The sequence below is a fragment of the Oryx dammah genome, unplaced genomic scaffold, assembly GCF_014754425.2.
Source record: "Oryx dammah isolate SB20612 unplaced genomic scaffold, SCBI_Odam_1.1 HiC_scaffold_21, whole genome shotgun sequence".
In the NCBI taxonomy this organism is placed as follows: Eukaryota; Metazoa; Chordata; class Mammalia; order Artiodactyla; family Bovidae; genus Oryx; species Oryx dammah.
In genome coordinates, this window is record NW_024070205.1 from 29240387 (window position 1) to 29264784 (window position 24398).

General features: G+C 61.6%; 2 protein-coding genes across 10 annotated transcripts in view; both read left to right on the plus strand.

The window, feature by feature from the left end:
• AGRN (agrin) overlaps positions 1–11795 on the plus strand; it is a 38876-nt gene extending 27081 nt beyond the window's left edge. For 2 of the 8 annotated variants that reach the window (XM_040264037.1, XM_040264043.1), the window contains 30 exons: positions 91–291; positions 374–522; positions 609–714; positions 1414–1530; positions 1617–1781; positions 1937–2080; positions 2187–2311; positions 2393–2498; positions 2591–2923; positions 3003–3140; positions 3596–3723; positions 3860–3974; positions 4053–4172; positions 4364–4711; positions 4827–5019; positions 5128–5343; positions 5807–6036; positions 6125–6259; positions 6357–6453; positions 6556–6720; positions 6835–6946; positions 7153–7164; positions 7396–7512; positions 7670–7862; positions 7942–8029; positions 8194–8217; positions 8892–8924; positions 9210–9434; positions 9913–10016; positions 10370–11795. In XM_040264037.1, coding sequence (XP_040119971.1) covers positions 91–291; positions 374–522; positions 609–714; positions 1414–1530; positions 1617–1781; positions 1937–2080; positions 2187–2311; positions 2393–2498; positions 2591–2923; positions 3003–3140; positions 3596–3723; positions 3860–3974; positions 4053–4172; positions 4364–4711; positions 4827–5019; positions 5128–5343; positions 5807–6036; positions 6125–6259; positions 6357–6453; positions 6556–6720; positions 6835–6946; positions 7153–7164; positions 7396–7512; positions 7670–7862; positions 7942–8029; positions 8194–8217; positions 8892–8924; positions 9210–9434; positions 9913–10016; positions 10370–10527 — 4397 coding nt within the window. In that variant the 3' untranslated portion in view covers positions 10528–11795. The remainder of the gene's footprint in view (positions 1–90; positions 292–373; positions 523–608; positions 715–1413; positions 1531–1616; positions 1782–1936; positions 2081–2186; positions 2312–2392; positions 2499–2590; positions 2924–3002; positions 3141–3595; positions 3724–3859; positions 3975–4052; positions 4173–4363; positions 4712–4826; positions 5020–5127; positions 5344–5806; positions 6037–6124; positions 6260–6356; positions 6454–6555; positions 6721–6834; positions 6947–7152; positions 7165–7395; positions 7513–7669; positions 7863–7941; positions 8030–8193; positions 8218–8891; positions 8925–9209; positions 9435–9912; positions 10017–10369) is intronic. The other 6 variants (XM_040264040.1, XM_040264044.1, XM_040264042.1 and 3 more) reach the window with 5 other exon arrangements.
• Positions 11796–13359: 1564 nt separating this feature from the next.
• LOC120880615 (tyrosine-protein phosphatase non-receptor type 11-like) lies at positions 13360–23972 on the plus strand. Of its 2 annotated transcripts, none has more exons than XM_040264097.1 (13): positions 13360–13426; positions 18401–18523; positions 19537–19734; positions 20419–20605; positions 20681–20800; positions 21000–21113; positions 21266–21359; positions 21572–21651; positions 21984–22139; positions 22348–22479; positions 23163–23317; positions 23424–23491; positions 23621–23972. In XM_040264097.1, the coding sequence occupies exons 1-13, from the start codon at positions 13413–13415 to the stop codon at positions 23941–23943; spliced, it is 1764 nt and encodes a 587-aa protein (XP_040120031.1). In that variant the 5' UTR covers positions 13360–13412; the 3' UTR covers positions 23944–23972. The 2 variants fall into 2 exon arrangements, with proteins under 2 accessions (XP_040120031.1, XP_040120032.1); XM_040264098.1 differs by lacking the exon at positions 13360–13426 and adding an exon at positions 13839–13918.
• The last annotated feature ends 426 nt before the right edge of the window (positions 23973–24398 follow it).

A 24398-nucleotide genomic window follows, 5' to 3' on the forward strand; every position in this document is an offset into this window, starting at 1 on the left:
TGAGTGGAGCTGGGTATACCTGGTGGGTTGTGGTCCCAAGTGTCCTTCAACCGATATCCGCTGACCCACTTCTGGCTCTGCCTTCTCTAGAGACCTGTGGAGACACAGTGTGTGCCTTTGGGGCTGTGTGCTCAGCGGGGCAGTGCGTGTGTCCCCGGTGTGAGCGCCCTCCACCCGGCCCCGTGTGTGGCAGTGATGGCGTGACCTACGGCAGTTCATGCGAGCTCCGTGAGGCTGCCTGTCAGCAGCAGACACAGATCGAGGAGGCCCGGGCGGGGCCATGTGACCAAGGTACGCTGGTGGGCAGCTGAGGTGGGCTGGTGTGTGCCAGCCTAGGCCAGGACCCCAAGGTGACCTGGCCTCCTCCCCATAGCTGAGTGTGGCTCCGGAGGCTCGGGTTCGGGAGAGGATGGCGAGTGTGAGTCTGAACTGTGCCGGCAGCGAGGTGGCATCTGGGATGAGGACTCAGAGGATGGGCCATGCGTCTGCGGCTTCAGCTGCCAGGGCGTCCTGAGGAGCCCGGTGAGCATCCCCTGCAACCTGGCTCTGATTGGGCAGTGAGGCAGGGGCCATGGCTGCCCACACCTGCCCTGATGCCCTTCCTTCAGGTGTGTGGCTCGGATGGAGTCACCTACCGCACCGAATGTGAGCTGAAGAAGGCCAGGTGTGAATCACAGCCAGAGCTGTATGTCGTGGCCCAGGGAGCCTGCCGTGGTGAGTGAATGTGTGGGCGTGTTCGGCTGCATGTGGGCACATATGTGCATGCTTAAAGGTACATGTGCCCATGGGTATGAGGGAAGTGGGAGTCTGTATTGTTTGAAGTTGCTGTGTGTGTGCTGGAGTGGTATGTGTGAACATGTGTGTTGTGTTTGAAGTATGCAGTTTTGGTGCATATCTGTATTCATGCAACTGTGATATGTGGATGTGTGTGCCTGCTGCTCAGCAAGTGTTCGCTGAGCACCTACTGTGTGCGAGGGCAGCAGTGAACCAGTGAAGTGCACCCATTAGGCTCTTTCTCTTGTGGGAGGAGACCGATGGTGATCAGCAGTCATGTCTTTGTGCATGCACAAGTGCTCCTGTGTGTGTCTGCATGCAGGGGATGTGCTGGGTGTGTGTCCTGCCACCTTGCAAAGGCTCACTAGTTTGAGTGTGCTCTGGTTGTACACGTGTACACAGGGCTTCACATCCAGAATCGGTGGTGTCATGTATTGCTGGTCCTTTGCGTATAGATATTCTCTTTCTTGTGTTGTATGAGGTTCTCACCTGTGACCTGAGCTGCAGTCCAGAGGCCCCAGTGGGAATTGGCATCAGGAGGGCTGAGTGGTGATGGCTGGGGAGGTTGAGGCAGAGTGGTCACACCCAGGTTGGGCATCCAGTCCTGCCTAGCACTTAAACCCCCGCGCCTCCCTGCAGGCCCCACTTTGGCCCCATTGCCACCTGCGATTTCCCTGCACTGTGCTCAGACCCCCTACGGTTGCTGCCAGGACAACATCACTGTTGCCCAGGGTGTGGGCCTGGCTGGCTGCCCCAGTGAGTACCCGAGCTCAGCCCTGACCCACAGCCATGCAGAGCCATGCGCCTGACTGCAGTGACGCTGTCTTGTCCTGGCCTTGCAGGCTCATGCCGGTGTAACCCACACGGCTCCTACGGCGGCACCTGTGACCCAGTCACAGGCCAGTGCTCCTGCCGCCCGGGTGTGGGGGGCCTCAAGTGTGACCGCTGTGAGCCTGGCTTCTGGAACTTCCGTGGTATCGTCACTGATGGCCGGAGCGGCTGTACCCGTGAGTGACAGGGCCCATGGTCAGTCCCTAGCTGAATGCTCCTGCCTGTCTACCCTGTCCCTGTGTCCCTTGTTCCACCTGGCAGGAGCTGGGTCAGGCTCCAGAGCCCATGGAGAAGCCAGCACAGACCTCAGCCTCCTTCCCCTGCCTCCCAGCCTGCAGCTGTGACCCCCAGGGCGCCGTGCGGGACGACTGTGAGCAGATGACTGGGCTATGCTCCTGTAAGCCTGGGGTGGCCGGGCCCAAGTGTGGGCTGTGTCCAGATGGCCGCGCTCTGGGCCCTGCTGGCTGTGAAACAGGTGAGGACCAGATCTGGCACTGCCCCAGGCCCCTCTGCTAGGGGGTAGATCTGTTGTAGGGATGGGGCCTCCTGAGCCAGTGGACTCTCCTGTGTCTGTGCTCCAGACTCTTCGCCACCCACGACCTGTGCTGAGATGCTTTGTGAGTTTGGGGCATCCTGTGTGGAGGAGGCTGGCTCTGCCCACTGCGTGTGCCCAACACCCACCTGTCCAGCAGCCGATGCTACCAAGGTGAGGGATGGGGAATGTGGAGGGTGGCAGGAGTGGGGCGGGCCCGGGCCCTACCCTCTACATCTTTGCTCTGTGCCTCAGGTCTGTGGGTCAGATGGAGTCACTTATGGCAATGAGTGCCAGCTGAGGACCATCGCCTGCCGCCAGGGCTTGGAGATCTCTATCCAGAGCTTCGGCCCCTGCCAGGGTGAGGCCTTACCCACTGCCCTAGACTGACCAGGAAGGCCTGACTGTGCTCTGACCCTGGGCCCTGCCACCTGGGTTCTCCTCTCCTCGCAGAAGGCATCACTTCTGGTCCGCATCAGACATCCGCATCTGTGGCCCCCTTAGCACTTGACCTGAACAAGGCACCATTGCCGCCCCCCAGTGCCTTGCCCCTGGCTCCCAGCAGTACCCGCCACAGCCAGCCCACTGCTCGAGCCTCATCACAACCTTGGACCACGGCCAGCATCCCCAGGACCACCGCAAGGCCAGTGCTGACCATGCCTCCCATGGCCCCCTCCCCGGCAGCCAGCCTCGTCACCTCTGCCTTCGGCGAATCTGGCAGCGCTGATGGGAGCGGTGACGAGGAGCTGAGCGGTGACTTGGAGGCCAGTGGGGCTGGCTCAGGAGGTGAGCATGGGCTCTGGGATCTGGGGGCAGGGCCCAGGAGGGCTGCACCTGCAGCTGGGCTCAGACTGTACCTCCCCAGGACTTGAGTCCCCGGAAGGAGACAGTGCTGGGACCCCTGGGCTACCCATGGAAAGGGCTTCTTGCTACAACTCACCTATGGGCTGCTGCTCAGATGGCAAGACACCCTCCCTGGACGCAGAGGGCTCTAACTGTCCTGGTGAGTAGAGGTCCGGGGGCTGGGGTGGAGCGTGAGGCGTGGCCTAGCCGTGGCTAGAGACGCCATCTCTCCTCCCAGGCCATAGGCCTGCCCAGCAGGTAGGCACCCAGGGTTTGTGGTCTTCTGATTTTATTAATAGCACACATGTGCCAGTGGTCCTGGGGATTCAGCCCAAGCACATATATGTGTGCTCTCAGCCCCTGCACACGTGTGGGTGCCCAGGACCCCATGGCTAACATGTGTTTCCTGTTGCAAGCCAGCCTGGGGCACTGCTCCAAGGAGTCTGCCTGGTAACCGAAGCAGCTCTGCCCTGGGGTCCCCACTAACCTCATGACCATCTGACTAACCGCCACCTGCCCTGCACCCTGCGTGGCTTGCTTCTGGGGCCTATGTCCATGGCTGGTTCAGAAGCCAGGCAGGTGCCGGGCAGGACCTCACTGGCCCCTCCTCTGCAGCCACCAAGGCCTTCCAGGGTGTGCTGGAGCTCGAGGGGGTCGAGGGGCAAGAACTGTTCTACACGCCGGAGATGGCGGACCCCAAGTCTGAGCTGTTTGGGGAGACTGCCAGGAGCATTGAGAGCGCAGTAAGTGTGGGGCTGGGGTTGCAGCCCTGCCAAGCCACCAGCCTTTCTCCAGGACTGACCAAGAGAAGCGCTGAGGGGTGGGCCTTAGCTCCAGCCCGGGCAGCCTCCCAGAGCCTAACTCACTCCCCACCAATAGCTGGATGACCTCTTCCGGAACTCAGACGTTAAGAAGGACTTCCGAAGTGTCCGCCTACGGGACTTGGGGCCAGGCAGCTCGGTCCGGGCCATTGTGGAAGTACACTTTGACCCCAGTGAGCCCCAACCCTGGTCCCCCTGGGAGGTGGAGGGGCACCCTAGGCTCCACCATGCTCAGGGTTGCTCCTCCCCAGCCACAGCCTTCAGAGCGTCCGACGTGGGCCGGGCCCTGCTCCGGCAGCTCCAGGTGTCCAGGCGCAGGTCCCTGGGCGTGAAGCGGCCTCTGCAGGAACACGTGCGGTTCATGGACTTCGGTGAGTGCCTGGTCCAGCACTGCCATGGCTTGTTCCCTCCCTGTGCCCCGCCTGCCCGTGGGGCCCCTGCTCCTTGTGGATCTTAATGGTGTTCCCTCCCCTCAGATTGTCCCCACCTTCCTGTCCCCCCCATCTCCGCACTGCCTTGGGGACCCTTCTCTTTCTGGGTCCTGATGGCATCCCCTCCCCAGACTGGTTTCCTGCATTCTTCACGGGAGCCACCCCGGCTGCAGCCACAGCCAGAGCCACCACGGTGGCCCGCCTGCCACCTTCAGCTGCAACCCCTCGGGCCCACTTTCCCAGTCACACAAGCCGGCCTGTCAGCAGGACCACACCTCCCCTGACCACGCGCCAGCCCCCCACCACTGCCCCTAGTCGTGTGCCTGGACGCCGTCCCCTGACCCCAGGCACCCAGCAGCCCCGAAGGCCCTGTGACTCCCAGCCCTGCCTCCATGGGGGGACCTGCCAGGACCAGGGCTCGGGTGCAGACTTCACCTGCAGCTGCCCAGCAGGCACGGGGGGTGCCGCCTGTGAGAAGGGTAAGGTCTTACATGCCAGAGAGGGACAGGGAGGCAGAGGGGCCAGGGTGGAGTGAGGGGCAGGTTGGACTTTGTGGCCTCCATGCCCTTCACTGCCCTTCCCTGTCTCCTGCAGCCCTGCACCCCTCCGTGCCAGCCTTCGGGGGCCACTCCTTCCTGGCCTTTCCCACCCTCCGTGCCTACCACACCCTGCGCCTGGCGCTCGAGTTCCGGGCGCTGGAACCCCAGGGGCTGCTGCTCTACAACGGCAATGCCCGGGGCAAGGACTTCCTGGGACTGGCGCTGCTGGGAGGCCGTGTGCAGTTCAGGTGGGTGGCGGGTGGTGGGGGTCAGGGATGGGGTTTAGGGACGGGGGACAGGGCCAGGCAGTGGTCCTGGCTCCGTTTGGCTGTCCTGAGTGCCTGCTCCTGCCCCAGGTTCGACACAGGCTCAGGGCCCGCGGTGCTGACCAGCTCCGTGCCCGTGCAGCCCGGCCAGTGGCATCGCCTGGAGCTGTCTCGGCACTGGCGCCAAGGCACTCTCTCCGTGGATGGTGAGACTCCTGTTCTGGGCCAGAGCCCCAGTGGCACTGACGGTCTCAACCTGGACACTGACCTTTTCGTGGGTGGCATCCCTGAGGATCAGGCTTCCACGTGAGCATGGCAGAGGGTGGGGTGGCCCCAATCAGAGACCCCCCCAACCTTGGCTCTGATCCCCAACTCTTGAGGGTGGCATCCAGTAGGTCCAAGGTCCCTGTGGGATAACACAGGGGTGGAAGGATAGGCGTGGACAATCGCTGTGACCCTGGCCTCAGCCCTAACCCTTGACAGTGACCCTGATTCTGTCCTGATCCTGAGGACCCAGGTGCAGTGTGACCACCAAGGAGGGGCTGGGCTGGCCTTGATCTTTAGTCCCATCACTTGACTCTCAGCCCAGCCCCCTCCTGATTCTGTCCTGTTTGTGGGACTGCCCATCCTGTGAGCACCAGGGTAGGGGGTGGGGATGGGGAACAGCCCAGGCTCGCGGTCCCGACTGCACGAGGAACGCAAGTGTCACAGTTGGCCGTGAGAGAGGATGCCTCTGGTCTCTGACCCCTGCCCCTCATCTTGGTGGCAGGGTGCTAGAGCGGACCTCCGTCAGCGTCGGTCTTAGGGGTTGTATCCGCTTGCTGGACGTCAACAATCAGCGGCTGGAGCTGAGCAGCTGGCCGGAATCTGCGACTCGAAGCTCCGGAGTGGGCGAGTGTGGGGACCACCCCTGTCTGCCTAGCCCCTGCCTCGGAGGGGCCCCGTGCCAGGCCCTGGAGGAAGGCAGGTTCCGCTGTCAGTGCCCACCCGGCCGCTTTGGTGAGGGCAAGACGGGGCTAGGTGTTGGGGGGCTGTGTGTCTGTCGGCAGGGCTCAGGTCTCCTGGAACCCATCCTGCCTCCATCCAGGCCCAACTTGTGCCGACGAGAAGGACCCTTGTCAGCCGAACCCCTGCCATGGAGCAGCCCCCTGCCGCGTGCTGCCCCAGGGAGAGGCCAAGTGCGAGTGCCCCCATGGCCGGGAGGGCAGCCTCTGCCAGACAGGTGGGGGCAGCGGTGCTCAGGGTGGGGAGGGTGGGAGGTGAGTGGGCTCCAGGAATCAAAGCCTAGAACCCTGTGTGACCCTCTCCTGTCCTCACAGTCTCAGAGCCGGAGGACAACCAGCCATTCCTGGCTGATTTCAGCAGCTTCTCCTACCTGGAACTGAAAGGCCTGCACACCTTTGAGCGGGACCTGGGGTCAGTGGGCAGAGGGGTGGAAGAGGGGAAGCGCCCCCCACCCCCCATCCAGCTGTGAAGTGAGGGGCATCAGGTCACCCGCCTGCCCTCCCATGGCCCCAGGGAGAAGATGGCACTGGAGGTGGTATTTCTGGCTCGGAGCCCCAGTGGCCTGCTCCTCTATAATGGACAGAAGACAGATGGCAAGGGTGACTTTGTGTCCCTGGCGCTGCACAATGGCCTCCTGGAGTTCCGCTATGACCTGGGCAAGGGGGCAGCGGTCATCAGGTGGGCAGGGGTGCTCCAGTGGGCAGGACTGGGCTTGCGCTCAGTGTTCCTGGGGCCTCTGGCAGGTAGACTGTTAGAGCCCACCGTCTATTCACGACACCTGTTCTTCTCCAGGAGCAAGGAGCCGGTGGCCCTGGGTGCTTGGACCAGGGTCTCCCTGGAGCGAAATGGACGCAAAGGAGCCATGCGAGTTGGTGATGGGCCTCGCGTGCTGGGGGAGTCCCCGGTGAGTCAGTGTCTCCTGGGCCAGCCCCCTGCTCCCCGCCTCCCTCCTCCTCCTGGGAGGCGTGCAGCCCCCGCCCCATGGCTGGCGCTCACTGGACTGTTTTTTCTCCCCTCTGTCCTGGGCCTCTGTCTGTGTCTCCTCTCTGCTCCCACTGCTCTTTGGCCCTTGCTCTGCAACCCCCACCCCGCTCGCTCTTCGGATGTCAGAAATCCCGCAAGGTACCGTCTCTTCTCATCCTGCTCATCCATCTTCTGCCGCCTCCACCCCTAGAGTAGCTCCTTCCCCACTAAGCCCCCACATCGCGGCCACATCTGTGTGATTAACTGCCTCCACCGTGCTGGAGGGCGCGGGGTGGGTCACCACAGGCGGGCGGGCCCTGGTGTGGGGCTCACATCCTGTTCCTGCTGGTGGGTAGGCTTCACCGCCCCTTACCCTGCACCTCCCCACAGGTGCCACACACCGTTCTCAACCTAAAGGAGCCACTCTTTGTTGGGGGGGCCCCTGACTTCAGCAAGCTGGCTCGAGCAGCTGCCGTGTCCTCTGGCTTTGATGGAGCCATCCAGCTGGTATGTACGGTAGGGGTGGGACCCTGGGGAGCCCAGGATTGGGGGGGGCGGCAATGCCCTGGTACAGTCTCAAGGAAGGGCCCATCCCAGGAGGGGCCTCTATCCTCTGGGCCAGAGGACACAGGCAGGACAGAAGCTGTCACGCCCCACCCCCCAGGTCTCCCTGAATGGCCGCCAACTGCTGACCCGTGAGCACGTGGTCCGGGCCATGGACGTCTCGTCCTTTGCAGACCACCCTTGTACCCAGGCCGAGGGTCAGCCTTGCCTCCATGGGGCTTCCTGTCTCCCCCGTGAGGCCTCCTATGAGTGCCTGTGTCCTGCAGGCTTCTCGGGGCTGCACTGTGAGAAGGGTGAGTGCTGCCCACGTGGGCCGAGGCTGGACATGGGAGGGAACCTGCCAGAGGCTGCGCTCACCTCGCTGTCTCTCAGGCTTGATTGAGAAATCAGCTGGGGACCTGGACGCACTGGCCTTTGATGGACGGACCTACATCGAGTACCTCAACGCTGTGACCGAGAGGTAGTATGTCTCCTGGAGCCGGGCACCCCTCAACCCTCCGTCCCATCTGCCCAGCTGCGCAGGACCATATGCGTGATACTCCACACCTGCCCCTGCTCTGAGCCCACCTTTGCCCCTCTTCCACCCTCCTTGCTTCTCACTGTCTCTGTCTCTTTGTTTCCAAGCGAACTGACCAATGAGATCCCAGCGTAAGTAGCCCACCTCCGCTCTCACCAGTAGTCCATTTCCTGGTCCTCTGCTCCTCTCCCTCCTGGCAGCACATCCCAAGGGCGAGGGCAGAACTTTCCATCCCCAGTGGAGGAGGATGGGGGTTTGTGGGGTGCTGCGTGGGGCTCAGTTTCCTAGCTTGGAAGTAGGGAATCTCCCTTTCCGAGATGTGTGTTGGATGTCAGTCTGCCCCTCCACTCCTGCAGCCAGGCCCCTCACCACAGGGTACCAGCACGGTGGGCAAGCACGTGCACACCCACATCTGTGTGCACACAATGCAAGTGTGTCACAGTGCGCGTGTGAGTCCATGTGCCCCCATGTGTGCACACATGCACGTGTGTGGGGGCCCATCCAGGGCTGTCTCCCAGCCAGGGGCCCTTGGTCACTATTCCACACCGCCTGTGTCAGAGCTCTTCCCTCTGCACCTGGCCTGGGCCATGCGCACCGGCTCTGTGTCTGCCCATGTGTGTGCACGTGTGTCACTGCCAGGCTTCTGGGGTGGGTGGGGCCAATGTTTCTCCATGGATGTTTGTCCCCCCGCCTTCCATTGGTGAAGAGGGGGTGCGGGGAGGGCTGCTGCTGGGTCCCTCCCCACCCTGCGCTATAGCCTGTCTGCCCCCCTGCTCACCTGCCTCCCTCTCTTCCTGCTTCTAAGCCCTGAAACTCTGGATTCCGGGGCCCGTCCCAGGTGAGCAGTGGCCCCTGGCCCCTGCTGTCTGCCCACTGCCTTCCCATCTCTCCGAGCATCTCTGTCGATCTCTCCCTCTGTCTGTCCACCTTGCTCCTCTGATTGCTGACCTGGCCCCACCATCTGTCTCTCGTCCCACTGGCCGTGTCCACCACCTGCCCACCGAGCTGCTCTGGTGGCAACACTGCCTTTATGGCCTCTGGAGTCATCCCCCTCACCTTCCTCCCTCCCCTGCCCCATCCCCACCACCTTCCCAGAGGTCCTGACCAGCCCTCTGCCCACTAGTGAGAAGGCACTCCAGAGTAACCACTTTGAGCTGAGCCTGCGCACTGAGGCCACACAGGGGCTGGTGCTGTGGAGTGGCAAGGCCACGGAGCGGGCTGACTACATCGCACTGGCCATCGTGGACGGGCGCCTGCAGCTGGCTTATGACCTGGGCTCCCAGCCCGTGGTGCTGCGCTCCACTGTACCAGTCAATACCAACCGCTGGTTGCGGGTCAGGGCACACAGGTCAGCAGGGAGCCCGGGGCCACCAAGAATAGCAGCGGGTGGTGTCTGGACTTGCCCGGCCAGGGCATGCCTGGCCACTGGTGGCCAGGGTAGGAGTTTGGTGTGTGTGTCGGGGGGAGGGATGGTGGGTAGGGATGGTGGGTAGGGCTGGTGGTGGCCCGACCTGAGGTCACTGTCAATGAGGAGGGAGGGAAAAGAGGGTATAGGAGAAGCAGAGATGGCCAAGAAACCCCTGATTTTAAAGGGGAGTCCCTGCTCTGCCCAGACGCTGGTCTGAGTCTGGCTGCCCCTCCAGCAACACTTTTCTCACAGGAGGTCCCCCCATCCTTGGCTACTAGCTGCTCTCCTGGGGTTGGTGCCATTCCATTCTGGCCCCCAGGGTGACACTGGGTGACGGTCCCCAGGGTGTGGTGTTGGGACGAAAGGGATGGGGGTCAGGATCTGGAGCCCTGACAGCCTCCCTCCACCCACACCCCAGGAAACAGAGGGAAGGTTCCCTTCAGGTGGGCAACGAGGCCCCTGTGACTGGCTCCTCCCCACTGGGTGCCACGCAGCTGGACACAGATGGAGCCCTGTGGCTGGGTGAGTGATTGTGGGGGAGGCCAGGGAAGGGGCAGCCAAGGGTCTCTGAGGGACAGGTTCCGACCCCCGGGGGCTGGCATTTAAGAGGGGCACTGTATCAGCTCCATCCAGGACAGTGGTCGGGCTGGCTGGGCTAGGATTGGGGTGGGGTCCTCCCCTTCTGTCTCAGCCCCTGCTGTAGCCAGAAGGGGGTGGGGCCAGGAGGCTGGAGCACACCTGCTGGCCGCCTGGTCTCCCCAGGGCACTGACAGCCCTCTGGTAACTCACCTAGTCATTTAGCCTTTCTGCCTACCAGTGCCCAAACTGCCTATCACTGAGTCACGGTCTGGGGCCTTTCCTGTGTCTTCCTGCAGGTGGCCTGGAGAAGCTGCCCACGGGCCAGGCCCTGCCCAAAGCCTATGGCACAGGCTTTGTGGGCTGCCTGCGGGACGTGGTGGTGGGCCAGCGCCCGCTGCACCTGCTCGAGGACGCCATCACCAAGCCAGAGCTTCGGCCCTGCCCTGCCCTGTGAGCCACGCTGCAGCCACTGCCCACCCTGTTGTAATTATTTTCTATTTTTGTAAACTTGTTGCTTTTTTGATATGATTTTCTTGCCTATGTGATGGCTGGAGGGACTGCTGGCACGGCCTCCCTCCTAACCAGGCAGGTGAGCTGCAGAGACGGACTTGGTGCCGAGGGACTCTCAGGGTCAGGGGGTAACTCGGCACATGGAGGACTTGGCTCGCTCAGCAGCCTTGGGATGCGATGTGACCCTCTGCCTCGGGACACTGTGTCCTGGCCTCTCAGGCTGTGCCTGCACAGTGCCCACTTGTGCTGGACCCTGTTCTCCAGCCTGTCGGCAGACCTTGCATATACACATTGCCCACATTCCCTCTGGCGAGGCCTGTCCCTAGAGCAGCAAGGTGCTGTGGGGTTTAGAGGGGCCCTTCCTCTGTGTAGGCCTGAGGCCTTTCTGGATTCCAGCTGAGCTGCCCCTCCTCTCTGCCTGTGCTGGGTGGGGCCAGCCTCACCAGGGCCTGCTGAGCCCAGGCCTCATGTGCCAATCCTGTGAAACAATGTCATTGTTGGGGCCATGCCAGCCCCTCCCTCCAGCTATGCCCACCCATCCCAGGGCACTGGAGAGCAGAGGCCAAGCCCAGGCCTGTTCAGGGCACCCTGGCCCACGGCTGGCCCTGCCCATCTACCCAGCCACCCTGGACATGGCTGTGACCCCTTTCCACTGCCCAAGTTCCCGTGAGGAGCCCTGAGAAGGAGCAGGGCCACTTGTGATATGTGGACTGCTTGATTTTGGCCAGCATCCCCTCTCAAGGATGCATGTCCAGGCATGGCCACCAACCTCAGAGTCTTTATGTATGGATTTTATTTGACACCTGGGGTGGCAGGCCTGTTGTCTTTCTTGTCCTGGCCTGAGGACAGCTGAGGATACCACATAGAAAACATTCTGTCCAGTTCGGGGGTGAGGAGTGGATGTCCTTATCCAAAAGTGACCAGGAGTAAACTGGGTGTCTTACCAAGGCCAAGGAGCAGATGCAGGGGTGGCAGAGATGGCTGCAAAGCCAGAAATGCCTTAAACTGCAATGTTAGGTCTCATCTGGTCCCGTCCCCACAGCTGCCCACACCTCTCATGGTGGGGGTGGCAACCCCAACCCTCCTGTAGCCTCTCTCACAGCCCGGCCTGGGCTGTCAGGCTTAGAGGCTGGAGGAGCCTTATATGTCCTGTTACTAACTCCAACCTGTGTCTGTGTCAATCACCGTGAAATAAAGTCTGAACACTTTCAACAGGTGCTTGTGTGTATCCACACCAATGCCACTCCCCTCAGACCCGCCTGGCCCTACACTCTCCCATTTGGCTGGTTTATGTCCTGAGAGTGCCATGATGCTCAGCTTCATGGTGGCGTGCAGGCTTCAACCTCCTTTTCCTCTGGATGGAGGAAGGGTGCTGAGTTGGGGGCTGCTTTTGGCAAGGAGACCCTGTGCAGTGAGTGTGCACACTTTTGTGTGTAGGGCTGGCCAGGTGGGTCCATGAGGCCTGCACCCCAGGTAGCCTCCTTAGGGATGGCAGGTCCTGCCTTGTGTGCATATTTGCACACATATCTGCCTACATCTGTGTGTCTGAGCACAGGGTGGGAAGAGGAGCTATGAGGACAGCAGGTTGGCTATACTAAGGGTAAAGGGGGTCTTGGGGGGTCAGGATGGGGAACCCTGGTGGGTGGGGATGGGGTGGGCCTGTGCTGGGCCGGACATGGGGTGGAGAAGACACTGACTGAGGTGTGAAGCACCTAGGGGGGCCTTCCTGCAGCATCTGGAGTGGCTAGGTTTGAGGAGCTGAGGCCACCTGAATGGAATCCATGAGGCCAAGGGTTACCAGGCAGAGGGGAGTCTGGGCTGAGGCCAGGCACACTGGGGAGTAGGTGGCTCTGCTTGGTGTTGAATGAGGGGAGAGGAGACCTCCATGCTGGGAGGACCAGGAATGGGTGCTCTGGGAGCTGATGCTTCCAGGAGGGGCTCTCAGGGCAACCAATGCTGAGGGTGCCAGGCCTTCAAAGTTGTCAGGAGCATGAGGAGGAAGAGCTCAAGGTAGGGATTTGGGGTCGGGGTTGCAAGCAGCAAAAGGTTACAAGCCGTGGTGTGGTGTACCACTCCTGAGAAGGGGAGGAGCTGGGGTGCTGGGCAGGCACTGAGGCTCCTAATGGGGATCCCAAAGTTAGGAGCTCAGGCAAGGAAGGGTGGAGCCCCACGCGATTGGCCAGTGGGCACCGGGGACAATCGGACCTGGCAGGGGCATCTGTAGCAGAGTAAAGGTCAGAGAGGTGTCAGCATTGCCTAGGAAGAGTGGCAGAGGTGGGGAGAAGGGAACTTAGAACCGAACTTAGCAGCCCAACATAGGACTGGGTAAGAGGAAAGGGGCTCCCACCTCCGCCCCTTTGGGGCCCTCTCTTGGATACAGGGCGGGTGGGGCCTGTTTCGCCCACTTCTCTAGCTCCCAGCCCCTGCCTCCAGGGTGTAGGGTGTGCAGCCCCTCCTCCCTCAGGACAGAGGCGGAGCCAGAAAGGTTCTTGGAAGGAAAGCACCCAAACGAGCAGGACCCATAATTAATCACTTTCTGTGCAGCCCTGGCCAGGGCCGCCTGGCACCTGCGCCCTCTGAGCCTGTAATATGGTGTGAACTCCTTGTCCTGAAGCTCGGAGCGACCTTAGGAACTATTAACTCAACCTGCCAGCAAGGCAGCGAGACCTGAGGGCTCGGCTCCTTTAAGGGAGATATGGAGGGGCGGGACCTCTCGATGGGCGTGGCTCCCTGAACGGGGCGTGTCCCGGTGGGCGGGGCTCTGATGGGCGGATCCTCTGGGTAGGCGGGGCCCCCTCAGAGCTGCCAGAGAGCCGGAGCCCAGCAGACATGACCTCGCGCAGGTGAGCCTGGCCACCCGGTGGCCTGACGCTGGACCCCGCCATATGCGCTTCGGGCCGACGGGTGCGGACAGGGGTGCGGGAGAGATGGGACCCGGGACGTCTCCTGCTCCTGACCGGTGGCCCCCGGGCCTGACCTGACATGTCATCTCCACATGTGACCTGTGACATCTCCACAGCCAGGGCCAGATGCCTGAGTCCTGGGACAGTGAGGCCTGGCCTTACTCTGGCCGGTGGAAAGGACTCTTTCAATCTGGGGCTGGGCCTGGGTGGAGTCAGAGGTTCCCTGACCCTACGGAATGGATGGTGCTCTTGCATGGCAGCCGCTGGAGCCTCGAGTGGACAGCAGGTGTCCAGTCACTGACAGACCCTCTCTCTCTCACCCTTCTGGACTCCTTGCCTTCCTTTTGGTCACCAGAGATGTTTTCCACCTTGGGGTCTGCCCTTCCCCAGTTTCAGAACTGAGAGCATCCTGGAAGCCCCTTGACCTGCAAGGTAGGCTCATCCCTTCCCAGGCTCTCCTAAGGGTCAGGTTTAGGGGCAAGATCCCTGGCAATGGTGTGTGTGCAACCTGAAACAGGACGCAGCTCTGCCCCCATGAAGAGGAAAGGTAGGGCATGTGCAGGAAGGGCACTTCCCGCCCTTTCTACCAGATCCCCACTCCCTGGTTGTGCACACACTCATGTGAGCTCAGACTCTAGCTGGATGTGGATGTCACCGGGGAGCCACACAGGTGTGAGATGCCTGTCACCACTTCCTAGCACTTGGTACATCCAGAACACCTCTCTCTCGAGCTGGGTGAGTCTAGAGGTCACAGGAGGGGTTGCCCTAAGACCCCAAGTGACTCCCTAGGTCAGTGAGCGACTGGACAAGATCTGATCTGCGGGTCTAGGGCAGTGCCTCAGTGGTGAGGGCCCCCGAATCCCTTCAAGGGGTGCGGTGGGCCTGGCAAGGTGGCCTCTGGCAGGGCCAATGGCCCTCTAAGGCTCAGGAACAGTGGAAGTGAGTTGATCTCCAAGAGCCTGTCAGCCTAGAGCCCTGTGGCTCCAAGATGTAACATCCAGCTGGAGCTCAGGGAGGAGGGCATTTGGGATCTGTTTGGAATGACCCTCAGGCTCCCCTGAGCCTCATTTCTTGGTTCCCCAGGCAAGTTCTGGTGCTCAGAAAAGGTCTTGTCTGTGTCATGTTCATGTGACCCTGGGCCAGCCTGGGAAAGCCCCGGGTGGGGCTCTGCCTGCCCTTGCCAACCCTCCTGCCCCACCCTGTGATGACCATCTGGACTGTCACTCCTCCGACCCCTGGGTCACTGCCCACAGCCCTATCAGGCCTGGGCAGGCCCAACCAAATCCCAAGCGAAACACATGCCCCCTCCTGCTTGCTCCCACCCAGTGGCCCCTTCCCGTTGCCCTGTGGTTTGTGGGTCAACGGGCATCACCATTGGCACCACTCACCCCGGGACTCCGGCTGTGGGCAGGGCTGGGCTCAGGTCTTGCCTAGCATTGAGGTTTGATATGTTGATATTGGTGCTTGGGAGGGGGCTGGGTCCTATGGGGGTCTACTGAGCCCCCTCGAGTTCCCCCTGTGTTCCAGGTTGGAGAGGAAAGCATGTCTCTGGTTAATTCAGTTCTGCACAGACAGGACAGGCCTGCATAAACAGGGACCAGAAGGGGCCAAGGGTAGGGAGATGGAGGCAGACACTAATTGTGCTCTGTGGTCCTCAGCCCTGGAGTTCCAGCCTGGGGCTCTCCCTTCTGTTCTGTGTATCTCCCATCACGCTAACTGTCTTTCCTGCAGGTACCGTGTATATAGCATGTCCACAAGCCACTCAAGGAACTCCCACGGTCCTAGGGTGTCCCATCTACTGATGAGACACCAAGGCCACACAGAAAGCTGGACCAGACACTGGCCAGTGGGTTCAGGCTGGGCTCTTCTTGGGCTCCTGAGCATCGGCCAGACTCAGTTGGACCTTGAAGGGCCCAAGCTGTTTGACTTGGTAGGGAGCCCAGTATATCCTGCCCACCCCACCTGCCCCTGTCCAGGACCTGCCTGACCATGTGACAAGGGCAGAACTGAGTCACTGACCTGCCACAGAGCAGGAAGCCCTTCGGCACAGACGTGACCCTAGTGTGGAGATTGGAAATGGGACTTGCAGCTTCCACCTCCTCCCACCCCGCAGCCAGAGCTGTGGCTGCACCAACCTGCTGGACACCTGAGTCCACCTCTCAGCCTGATGGGGGATGTGAAACCTGCCGCAGCCTGTCACGCATGGAAGGAGGGGCAGAGATGCAGCTGCAGGGTGGGGGCTGCGGTATGTCTCTCAGGAAATGAACAGAGAGGGAGTGTGAGCCATGGCCTGCAGGACCAGCTGGAGGTGGCCAGATGAGGGGTGAGGTCGGAGAACAGAGAGATGAACAATGGGATGGAAGGGTGCTTTCCAGTGGGGGCGGGGTCCTTGAGGTGGACAAGCATCCTGAAAGCCACACAGGGCCACTGACAAGGCTTACGCGGCTCTGATGTGTGTTTTCTGAGAACCTGTCTGTCTGCCATGGCTCAGCTAGGGGTCACGGATGGGGCCTGAAATCAATACTGCAGTCCAGGCAAGAGCCGGTGGGCACTGGTCCCAGGGGAGTGGGAGAAATGGTTGGGTCTGGGTCTGGGGAGTTTGGAAGTCAGGACAAGAGGGTGCAGCACTGGGAGAGTGCTGGGGAGTTGAGGGCAGGGACCTGGGCCATGTCAGGCAGTGACTCTCTTCACTAAGTGAGGACTGTGTGGAACAGGGCCTCAGGGGCCTTGTCAGGACTTTTGAATCTTGCAAATGTCAAGACAGAGATGCTGGGAAGGGTTGTGTCTGTGAGCTTGAAGCTCACATCCCAGGTGGGGCCAGATCCCTGGTGTGTGGATGTGGAGACAAATGGAGGGCAGAGTGGGGAGGTTCCAACACCATGGGGTCAGAAGGAGGAGGGGGACGCAGGCCAGGTGAGATGGGGAACCAGGAGAGTGTGGGGAACTCCCAAGTGGAGGTTGTGCTTCTGGGGACCTGACCACCAGCCCCAGGAGGCTGGAGGAGGCCCTGAGAGCCCAGGGAAATTGTCCTGTGGGGACTCAGCAGTGTGGGCCAGTGCAGCACCATCCTTTCTGTGATGGTGGAAATGATTCTTTCCCACATGCAGTCGACAGCCTCCACTGGCCACACATGGCTTTCAGCAGTGGAATGTGGCCACTGTGACCCAGGAACTGGGATTATGATTGTGCTGAATTTTGACCCATTCACCTGCACACCCCACACCTGCCCTGGGCTGAGCATCAGATGGTGAGGTATAGACAGCACAGATGGCTTGTTGGAGGAGTAAGGAAGCAGCTGAAGGCAGGGACAAACGGAGCACAGGATGGGGCGGAGGGAGGGGCAGGAGGACCTGGAAGAGGCGTGAACTGACTCCCATTCCAGAAAGATCTCAGTGGAGCAGGATGGCCTGGGGCCATCTGCAAGGACAGGACAGAATAGGGTCTGTCTAGGGCACATCAGCCCTTGCCTCACTTGTGCCCAGGTTATAACAGCGAACAGCTGCGTGGGGCCTGGAGGTAGCAGGTGGCAGAATTGGAGTCAGGGGTGCTGATGTCCCACTGGAGGCAGGACAGGGGCAGGACTACCCTGGACACCATGTGTCATCTGTACAGTGAACCAGGGACACACACCTCTGAACCAGACGGCGCAAGACCCTCCTGCAGTGACTTTTGTGCCTCTATGGGAGACCCACTGTTGCTGGTGGAAGTCCGGATACTGGGTTACAGGGTCCCACTGGGGGGTCAAGCCAGGCCCCTGCCCTGAGATGCTCTGGGGCCCCCACACAAGTAGATTTAATCCTCGGCCCAGAAATTCTTGCCCTAACTGGACAAAAGAAGCCACCCAGGTAAAGAAAACAGCAGTTATGATCTCAGCAGTGGGCACCTGTGGAGTCCTGATGATGGCCCCCTGAGCTGTCCCCCCATCTCACGGGGGTGACTGTGAAGGGTGGTCCCAGGGCAGCAGCAGGGGAGGGCAGGGTTGAGCCCCTCTCAGCCTGGACCTCCAGCAGAATAAATGACTCTCTGCCTTCCTGACCTGCTCTTGCCAGCCACCCAGCCCAGCTCACCCACCACCCACCACCCACCTTGGGTTCATTAATCATTCATTTCTGAATTCACATCTGTTTTTTTAATACCCAGGCTCTGTTTTCTACCCTGGTGTACACATTGCACAGAATGTTTTCACCCCTCGTGGAACTTAAATCCTCCCGTAGGAGATAGATAAGCCAATAAATATGTAACGTATGTCAGGACGGCTATGAAGAACAATGAAGCAGAAAACGCATCCAAGAGTGAGGGGAGAAGGGCTCGGTCACGCAGTGTGGGCGGGAGCAGAGAACAGCTGGTACAGGGAGCCCTGCAGTGCATGGCCTTGTGTGGTGAGGGGCGGAGGCTGGTGGGCAGCAGCAGGTGGAGGGTGGACCTGGGCCTGTGGGCTGTGCTCTTCTCCCAGGGGCGTTGCTCAAATGACTGACAAGACCTGCCAGGGTGCCTCAGGAGAGGGGTGGAGAAGGCGGGAGGGGCGGGGGCCCCCGCGGTCCACTGCCGGGCTGTCAGGGGAAGAAGGGAGCTCTGGGTGGCCATGGGGGATCCCGAGTGCCTTTGGCTGAGCTGGGATGCCTGGTGGGCAGTGAGTGGGGGAGAGACGGCAGAGGGCTTGAGCTGAGGTTCCTGCTGGTGTCCTTCTGGGAGGGGATGTCTGCCCTGCCCACCTGCCACTGTGGGAAAGGTTCTGCCCATCTATGTCCCTGGTCACTCCCAGCCTCATCTCCTTCCTCACAGACCCCAGACCCTGTGGTCACAGACCAAGGATGGGGGTGGGCACAGGGTGGCCCCAGCGGGCATCGTGGGTGTGGTCACGATGGCCCAATATCTCCCAGCTCTCTCATCAGCAGCTCTCCTTCTTCATTTCAGGTGGTTTCACCCCAACATCAGTGGAGTTGAAGCTGAGCAGCTACTCATGTCCAGTGGCCAGCATGGAAGCTTCCTGGCAAGACCCAGCAAGAGCTGCCCTGGGGGCTTCACACTGTCTGTCAGGTGGGTGAGTGGTGCAGGGTGGACAGGCCTGAGGCCCTGGGGGACCTCAAGGGGTGGCAATAACCTCAGCTGAGGGCACAGCAGGGGGTCAGGCTCCCTAGTCCTCCCAGAGAGCTGGTGGACAGCATTCTGAGCAGCAGGGACCTCTGCTGGGGGCTAGACATGCAAGATCTGGGGGGTCTGGTGTTCAGGCCAGGTGGCCCCTGGGCAGGAGGGGCCACTTAGACCTTCAGGGATGGCTCAGTGTGGTGGGCCCTGGTCAGCAAGATGCCCTCATCCCTCTGAGGGACCTCACTGGCCATAATTGTACCTCCATCTGATGGGGATGTCACTCACTGGAGATCTGCCCAGAGCCCTACAAAAGCCAATGTGTAGGGAGGATGGGCAGGAGGGGCCACGACCAGCAGAGTGGACAGCCGGACCCATGTCCGCCCTGCATGAGGCAGGTCAGTCTAGAGTCTGGGGAGGTGGGGTCTTCCCAAAGCACTCCAAGTTTTTCTGGGTTTTCTGCTAAACCTGAGGCAGCAGGTGGGACGAGTCCTCAGGGTGGATTTCCCTCACCTGAGAGACAGGCGTTCTGTTCTTACCTGGGGCTTCCCCAGCCACACTGGGCACCTGGGAGAATCAGTCCAGCCCCTGTCCTTCAGAGCCCCTGGGGAGGTGGTCTGGGGTGAGGCAGAGTCTGTCCTGAGAGGCTGCCCCAGCCTCGGCCACCAGACCAAGGGAGAGTTAAGCCTGTGGTCGCCACACCCAGTCCTGGCTGCCCCGAGGGCAATGGGGGCAGGGTGCCCACCACCCAGGGTGAGGCCTGGATGGACACTGACTGGGCAGGAACCTGCAGAAGGGAGGGAGCTGACTTTGACTGTAGCTGTTCTGGGCAGAGGGATGGCAGAGGCCAAGACATCAGGGCAAGAACACCCCTGGGGCTATTCGGGAAGCTGAGTGCTCATGGGAAGGAGGGTGGTTGGTGGGAACAGTGGCCCTGATGGCAGCTGGTGCACTGGCCCTTCCAGGCGCCATGATGAGGTGACTCACATCAAGATCCAGAACACAGGTGACTACTACGATCTGTATGGAGGGGAGAAGTTCGCGACACTGGCCGAGCTGGTGCAGCACTACACAGGCCAGCGTGGGGGGCTGCTCCGAGAGCGTGGCGGGGCCCCCGTGGAGCTCCGGCACCCACTGGGCTGCCAGGACCCCACGTCGGAACGGTGAGCAGCTGCGTCTGCATCTGGCCGACATCTGTGTCCACACTTGTGTGTGTGCGAGGGTCCGAGGGGCAGGGGTTGATGGACACAGCCTCTGGATTTCTTCTGCCCCCAGGACTCAAGGTCAGGCTTGGGCACCACTGTGGCAGAGTTGAGGGAGTATAAAGCACTCCCTCCTTAGGAGTTTTGGCCTTGGTTCTCCAGGTCCCAGGCACCAGCCACAGAGGGGTGCCTTTGGAAGAGCTGCAGCCGGCCTCCTCTCTGCCTGCCTGGCTGGTGACCTGGGGAGAGCAGGTCTCCCAGCCTCGGTTTCCCTGGCTGCACTGCGGAGGCCTGAGCCAGCTGCACCTGCTGAGGAAGCTGGGTGGGGCTGGCCTGGCCCCCTCCTTGCTGAGGACTAGGCTGCCACCTGGTGGCCACTATGGGGCCCTGCAGGGCCTGAGGGTCCCGCCTCCTGCCGCTTTCTAGGTTGGAGGAGGTTTGGAGGAGGCTTGCAGAAGGGTCGAGAGGTGGGCAGGGCTGACCCAGGTTGGCATCGGTGTGGGTGCTGCCCGGGGCCCAAGAGGTCTGGGTGGCTGTGTGTGTCTCTTGGTGTCTGTGCCTCAGAGACTTCAGCTACTTGTGGGTCTGTGCCCCTCACCTGTCCAGTCCAGGGCCTCCTTTCTCATGTGTGCTGCCCTGGGCCAGGTGGTATCATGGGCATCTGTCTGGGAAGGAGGCTGAGAAGCTGCTGATGGAGAAGGGGCGTCCAGGCAGCTTCCTGGTTCGGGAGAGTCAGAGCAAACCTGGGGACTTTGTGCTGTCAGTGCTCACGCAGCAGCTGGACAGGGCAGACCGCCAGCCACGCGTCACCCACATCATGATCCACTTCCAGGTAAGAGGCAGGGGTGGGGTTGGGGGTGTGGCTTGGGGAGGGGGTAGCCACCAGGCCCTCACTGCCACCCCACAGCCAGATGGGAAGTACGACGTGGGAGGTGGTGAGCAGTTCGACACCCTTGGAGATCTGGTGGAGCGCTACAGGAAGAACCCCATGGTGGAGAGGTCAGGGGTTGTGGTGCATCTCCGGCAGGTATGTCTCCAGGCACCTGAACTTTGGGGTCTGAGTGAGCTTCTCCCTCTGGGAGACAAGGGACTCTGGCATAGCCCCACCAGGGAAAGAGGGCACCAGGCAGTGCTGGGGCAGGGTGGCTGAAGGCAAGGGTGGGGGCCAGGGCACTCTGGGGTCCACTGGGCCTTGCTAAGCTTGGACTCGAGCCTCTACTTGCCAGCCCCTCAAGGCCACGAGAATCAGCGCTGCAAGCATTGAGAGCCGTGTGCAGGAGCTCAGCGAGGCCACGGATGCCAGCGAGAAGGCCAAGCAGGGCTTCTGGGAGGAGTTCGAGGTGTTGGCATGCTGCCCACTGCCCCTCTTCAGACTCCTGTCCTCCGGGCTGCGGCAAGGGCCAGCAGAGGGGTGTGGGTCAGGGTGTGTAAGGCGGGTGTTGAGAGCTCTGGGGAAAGGTCGGGGCCGCAGGCTAAAGCCCCACTCCTCCAGATGCTGCAGCAGGAATGCCGGCTCCTGTACCCCCGGAAGGAAGGCCAGCGGCCGGAGAACAAGCCCAAGAATCGATACAAGAACATCCTTCCCTGTGAGGCTGGGGCTGGGGTCACATGCGGACCAGGTCCTCACCCACCAAGTGCAGGGCCCATCTGGCAGAGGGGTCCTGGGGATGGAGGCAGGGGTCATTCCCCACCACTGGTGCGATGCCCTCTCTTGCCCCTTCGTCCTCTGCCTCTGCTCACCACAGGTCAGCGGGGATCCCTCTTCCCTGGAGACCTGAGCTACATTTTCCCTTCTCAGTTGATACCACTCGTGTCATCCTTCATGATGTGGATGACAGAGTGCCTGGAGCCGACTACATCAATGCCAACTACATCAGGGTGGGTACTTGGCCTGCTGCACCTGTGGCCTACACGAATCAAACCCTGGTCACTCCATTCCCCATAATAATGAGCCTGGAGCTCCTGGAGTGGTCTGTGGACTTTGGAAAGATAACAGATACTCGGGAAGGGTGAAGCAGTCTGCACTGGGTCCTCAGAGGGGCCAATCCAGAACCTGCTGGATTAAATATTGGTTCTAAGCCCCTTCCACCCTCCATGGACTGTGTGTGAGCCACTTTGGCTACTTTGCATATCATTTGCATCAACTTGAATTGGTCCTCTGGCACTTTAATTCCTGGAAAGACCAAGCAGCTGACCCCACCTTCTTTCAGAGTGACCCAGAGGAGAAGCCAGGCCATGGACTGGGCAAGGTGTACATCGCCACCCAGGGCTGTCTGCCGACTACAGTGGCTGCTTTCTGGGCCATGGTGCACCAGGAGAACACACGCGTCATTGTCATGACCACCAGGGAGGTGGAGCGAGGCCGGGTAGGAGCTCTCGCTCATGTGCTTCCATCCTCCTGCTGTGTGCCCCACTGGACCTGTGTTGGAGCTGGCCCAGCTTTGCTTCTTCAGTCTTAGAGATGCTGGGGCACAGCGAGGGCCCTAGAGAGACCCTGTGTGTGCCCCTCAGGGAGGAGGGGCATGGGTGCTGGTGGTCTTCCAACATGGCTAATGCCATGCCCCCACCCCCCAGAACAAGTGTTTCCGATACTGGCCAGAGTTGCACGGCAGCCAAGAGTACGGCCACCTGCATGTGTACAACATGGCTGAGCACTGGGCCCAGGGCTATTGTGTGCGGGAGCTGCAGGTGTGGAGGCCAGACCAGGTGAGCCTGAAGAGCCTTGGAAGCCTTGGGACCAGGGTGACGTGCTCAGGAAGTCCCCAGGTCTGCGCTGGGCTGGCCCAGCCTCCACCCAACCCCACTGGCTTTGATGGCTTCCACATCTCTCAACCCAGTGGGCAAAATCCTGGCCTGGGCCTTGCTGGGCAGTGATCCCAGTCAGGCAAGTTCTCAACCCAGCTGTCTGGCTCCAGGGTGGTCTCACACCCATACAGGCCTCTCCTTCCAGTTCCTCCCTGGGCGTCTCAGTACCTTGGGCCTTCTTTGTATGCCACTGGTGCCTGTTCCCCTCCCAGGCACATTTCCCTCCTGGCCAGTTTCCTTTGACAACCACTGGGGCTCCTGCAAGCCTCTGCGTTTGGCTTAAATAGAATGAAGTTCCTGGAAGCTGCTCCTCCCCAGGACCATCTTTCTTCCTTTCCCCAGGCACCTGGGCTGCCTGGGGCCATCTACGGGTCCTCCAAGCCCTGAATCCTATCTTTTCCTCCCACTCCCTCCCGCTCTGTCTGGGTCCTGCTGGTCACTCCTTCTGGCAAACCCCGCTGGGCCTCGCCCTGTCTCTCCCCGGTTCAGTCCGTGTGCCCCTCCCAGCCAAGGGTCACAGCAGCCCGAGGCGCTTGGGACAGCCCAGAACTCCCAGCTGGCACTCACCAGCCCACCCTGCCCAGGAGGAGTCGCCGCACACAGTGAAGCACTACCAGTACTTCAGCTGGCCGGACCACGGCGTCCCGGCCGAGCCCACCGGCGTCCTTAGCTTCCTGGACGAGGTGAACCGGGCCCAGAGCAGCATGCCCGGGGCAGGACCCATGGTAGTCCATTGCAGGTGCGACCGGGGATGGGGCAGGGCCAGCGGTACAGGTGCGACAGGGGAAGGGGCCACGGCTCTGTCCTGTCAACTGGCCACAGGCCTCCTTGGTCCGTCCCAACAGCGCTGGCATCGGACGCACTGGCACCATCATTGTGATTGACATCCTGGTGGACGTCATTCGTAGGCAGGGTGAGCCGCCCCAGGAAGACCCCGCCCCACGTAGCCCCGCCCCCTATGCTTGCTTGTCCAGCCCATTGCATCTAACCATCCCACCTTCTCCCTGCCGGCCCCCTCCGCCCTGAGCACGCTCCTCCCCAGGGTTAGACTGCGACATTGACGTCCCCAAGACGATCCAACTAGTGCGGCGGCAGCGCTCGGGGATGGTGCAGACCGAGGCGCAGTACAAGTTCGTGTACCTGGCGCTGCAGCAGTACATCCAGGGCGAACAGCTGCGCCTCCGCAAGCCTCTGGGGGCGGGGCCGGGCCGGGGCGGAGCCTGCGCTGGCATCACCATGGTGACCAGGGGCCCCTCCCCTCAGCGTGAGCGGCCGGAGGAGCGCGGCTCACTGAACCTGGGCGTCTCGCCCGCCGACCCCGGCTGTAGCCCCGGACCCGCGCCGTCCCGGGCGCCGGCGGCGTGAGTGGAGCATCAGGGACTGTGGAGGGCAGAGTCCCGGCCGCGGGCGGCGGGGCGGGAGAGGGGAACAGGAAGGCCTCGGGGGTGAGGCCCGGGCTTGGGGGCGTGACCGGGGCGAGGGGGCGGGATCGCAGGTGGGCCCCAGTCGAACTCCGTCTCCGCCAGCAGGACCCGGGAGGCCTCCCGCCACGAGTAAGAGAACCTGCAGGGCCTAGAGCCGTGAGAGCCCCTCGTGAGCGTGCCCCGACTGGGGCTGGAGCCGTGCAAGAAGGCGGGAGCCCAGCAAGGCCGGCCTCTGCGTTCCTCCAAAAGACTGTTTAGGATTGTGCAGACAGGCGCCCAGCCCTGAGCGCCGCGGAGTCGGGGTGGGGATGGGGGTGAGAATGGGGGTGAAGTCCCGGGTCTGCCGCTCAGACCCTCCCTGACCAGGTCTGCACGCCCAGAAATGGTGAGGGGCGG

Bases quoted from the DNA above. Each gene is read 5' to 3' on its own strand.
- LOC120880615 (XM_040264097.1), top strand. The intron at 19,735-20,418 runs GTGAGCAGCTGC...GCCCTGGGCCAG, and splicing joins CAGGACCCCACGTCGGAACG to GTGGTATCATGGGCATCTGT. The intron at 22,480-23,162 runs GTGAGCCTGAAG...CACCCTGCCCAG, and splicing joins AGGTGTGGAGGCCAGACCAG to GAGGAGTCGCCGCACACAGT.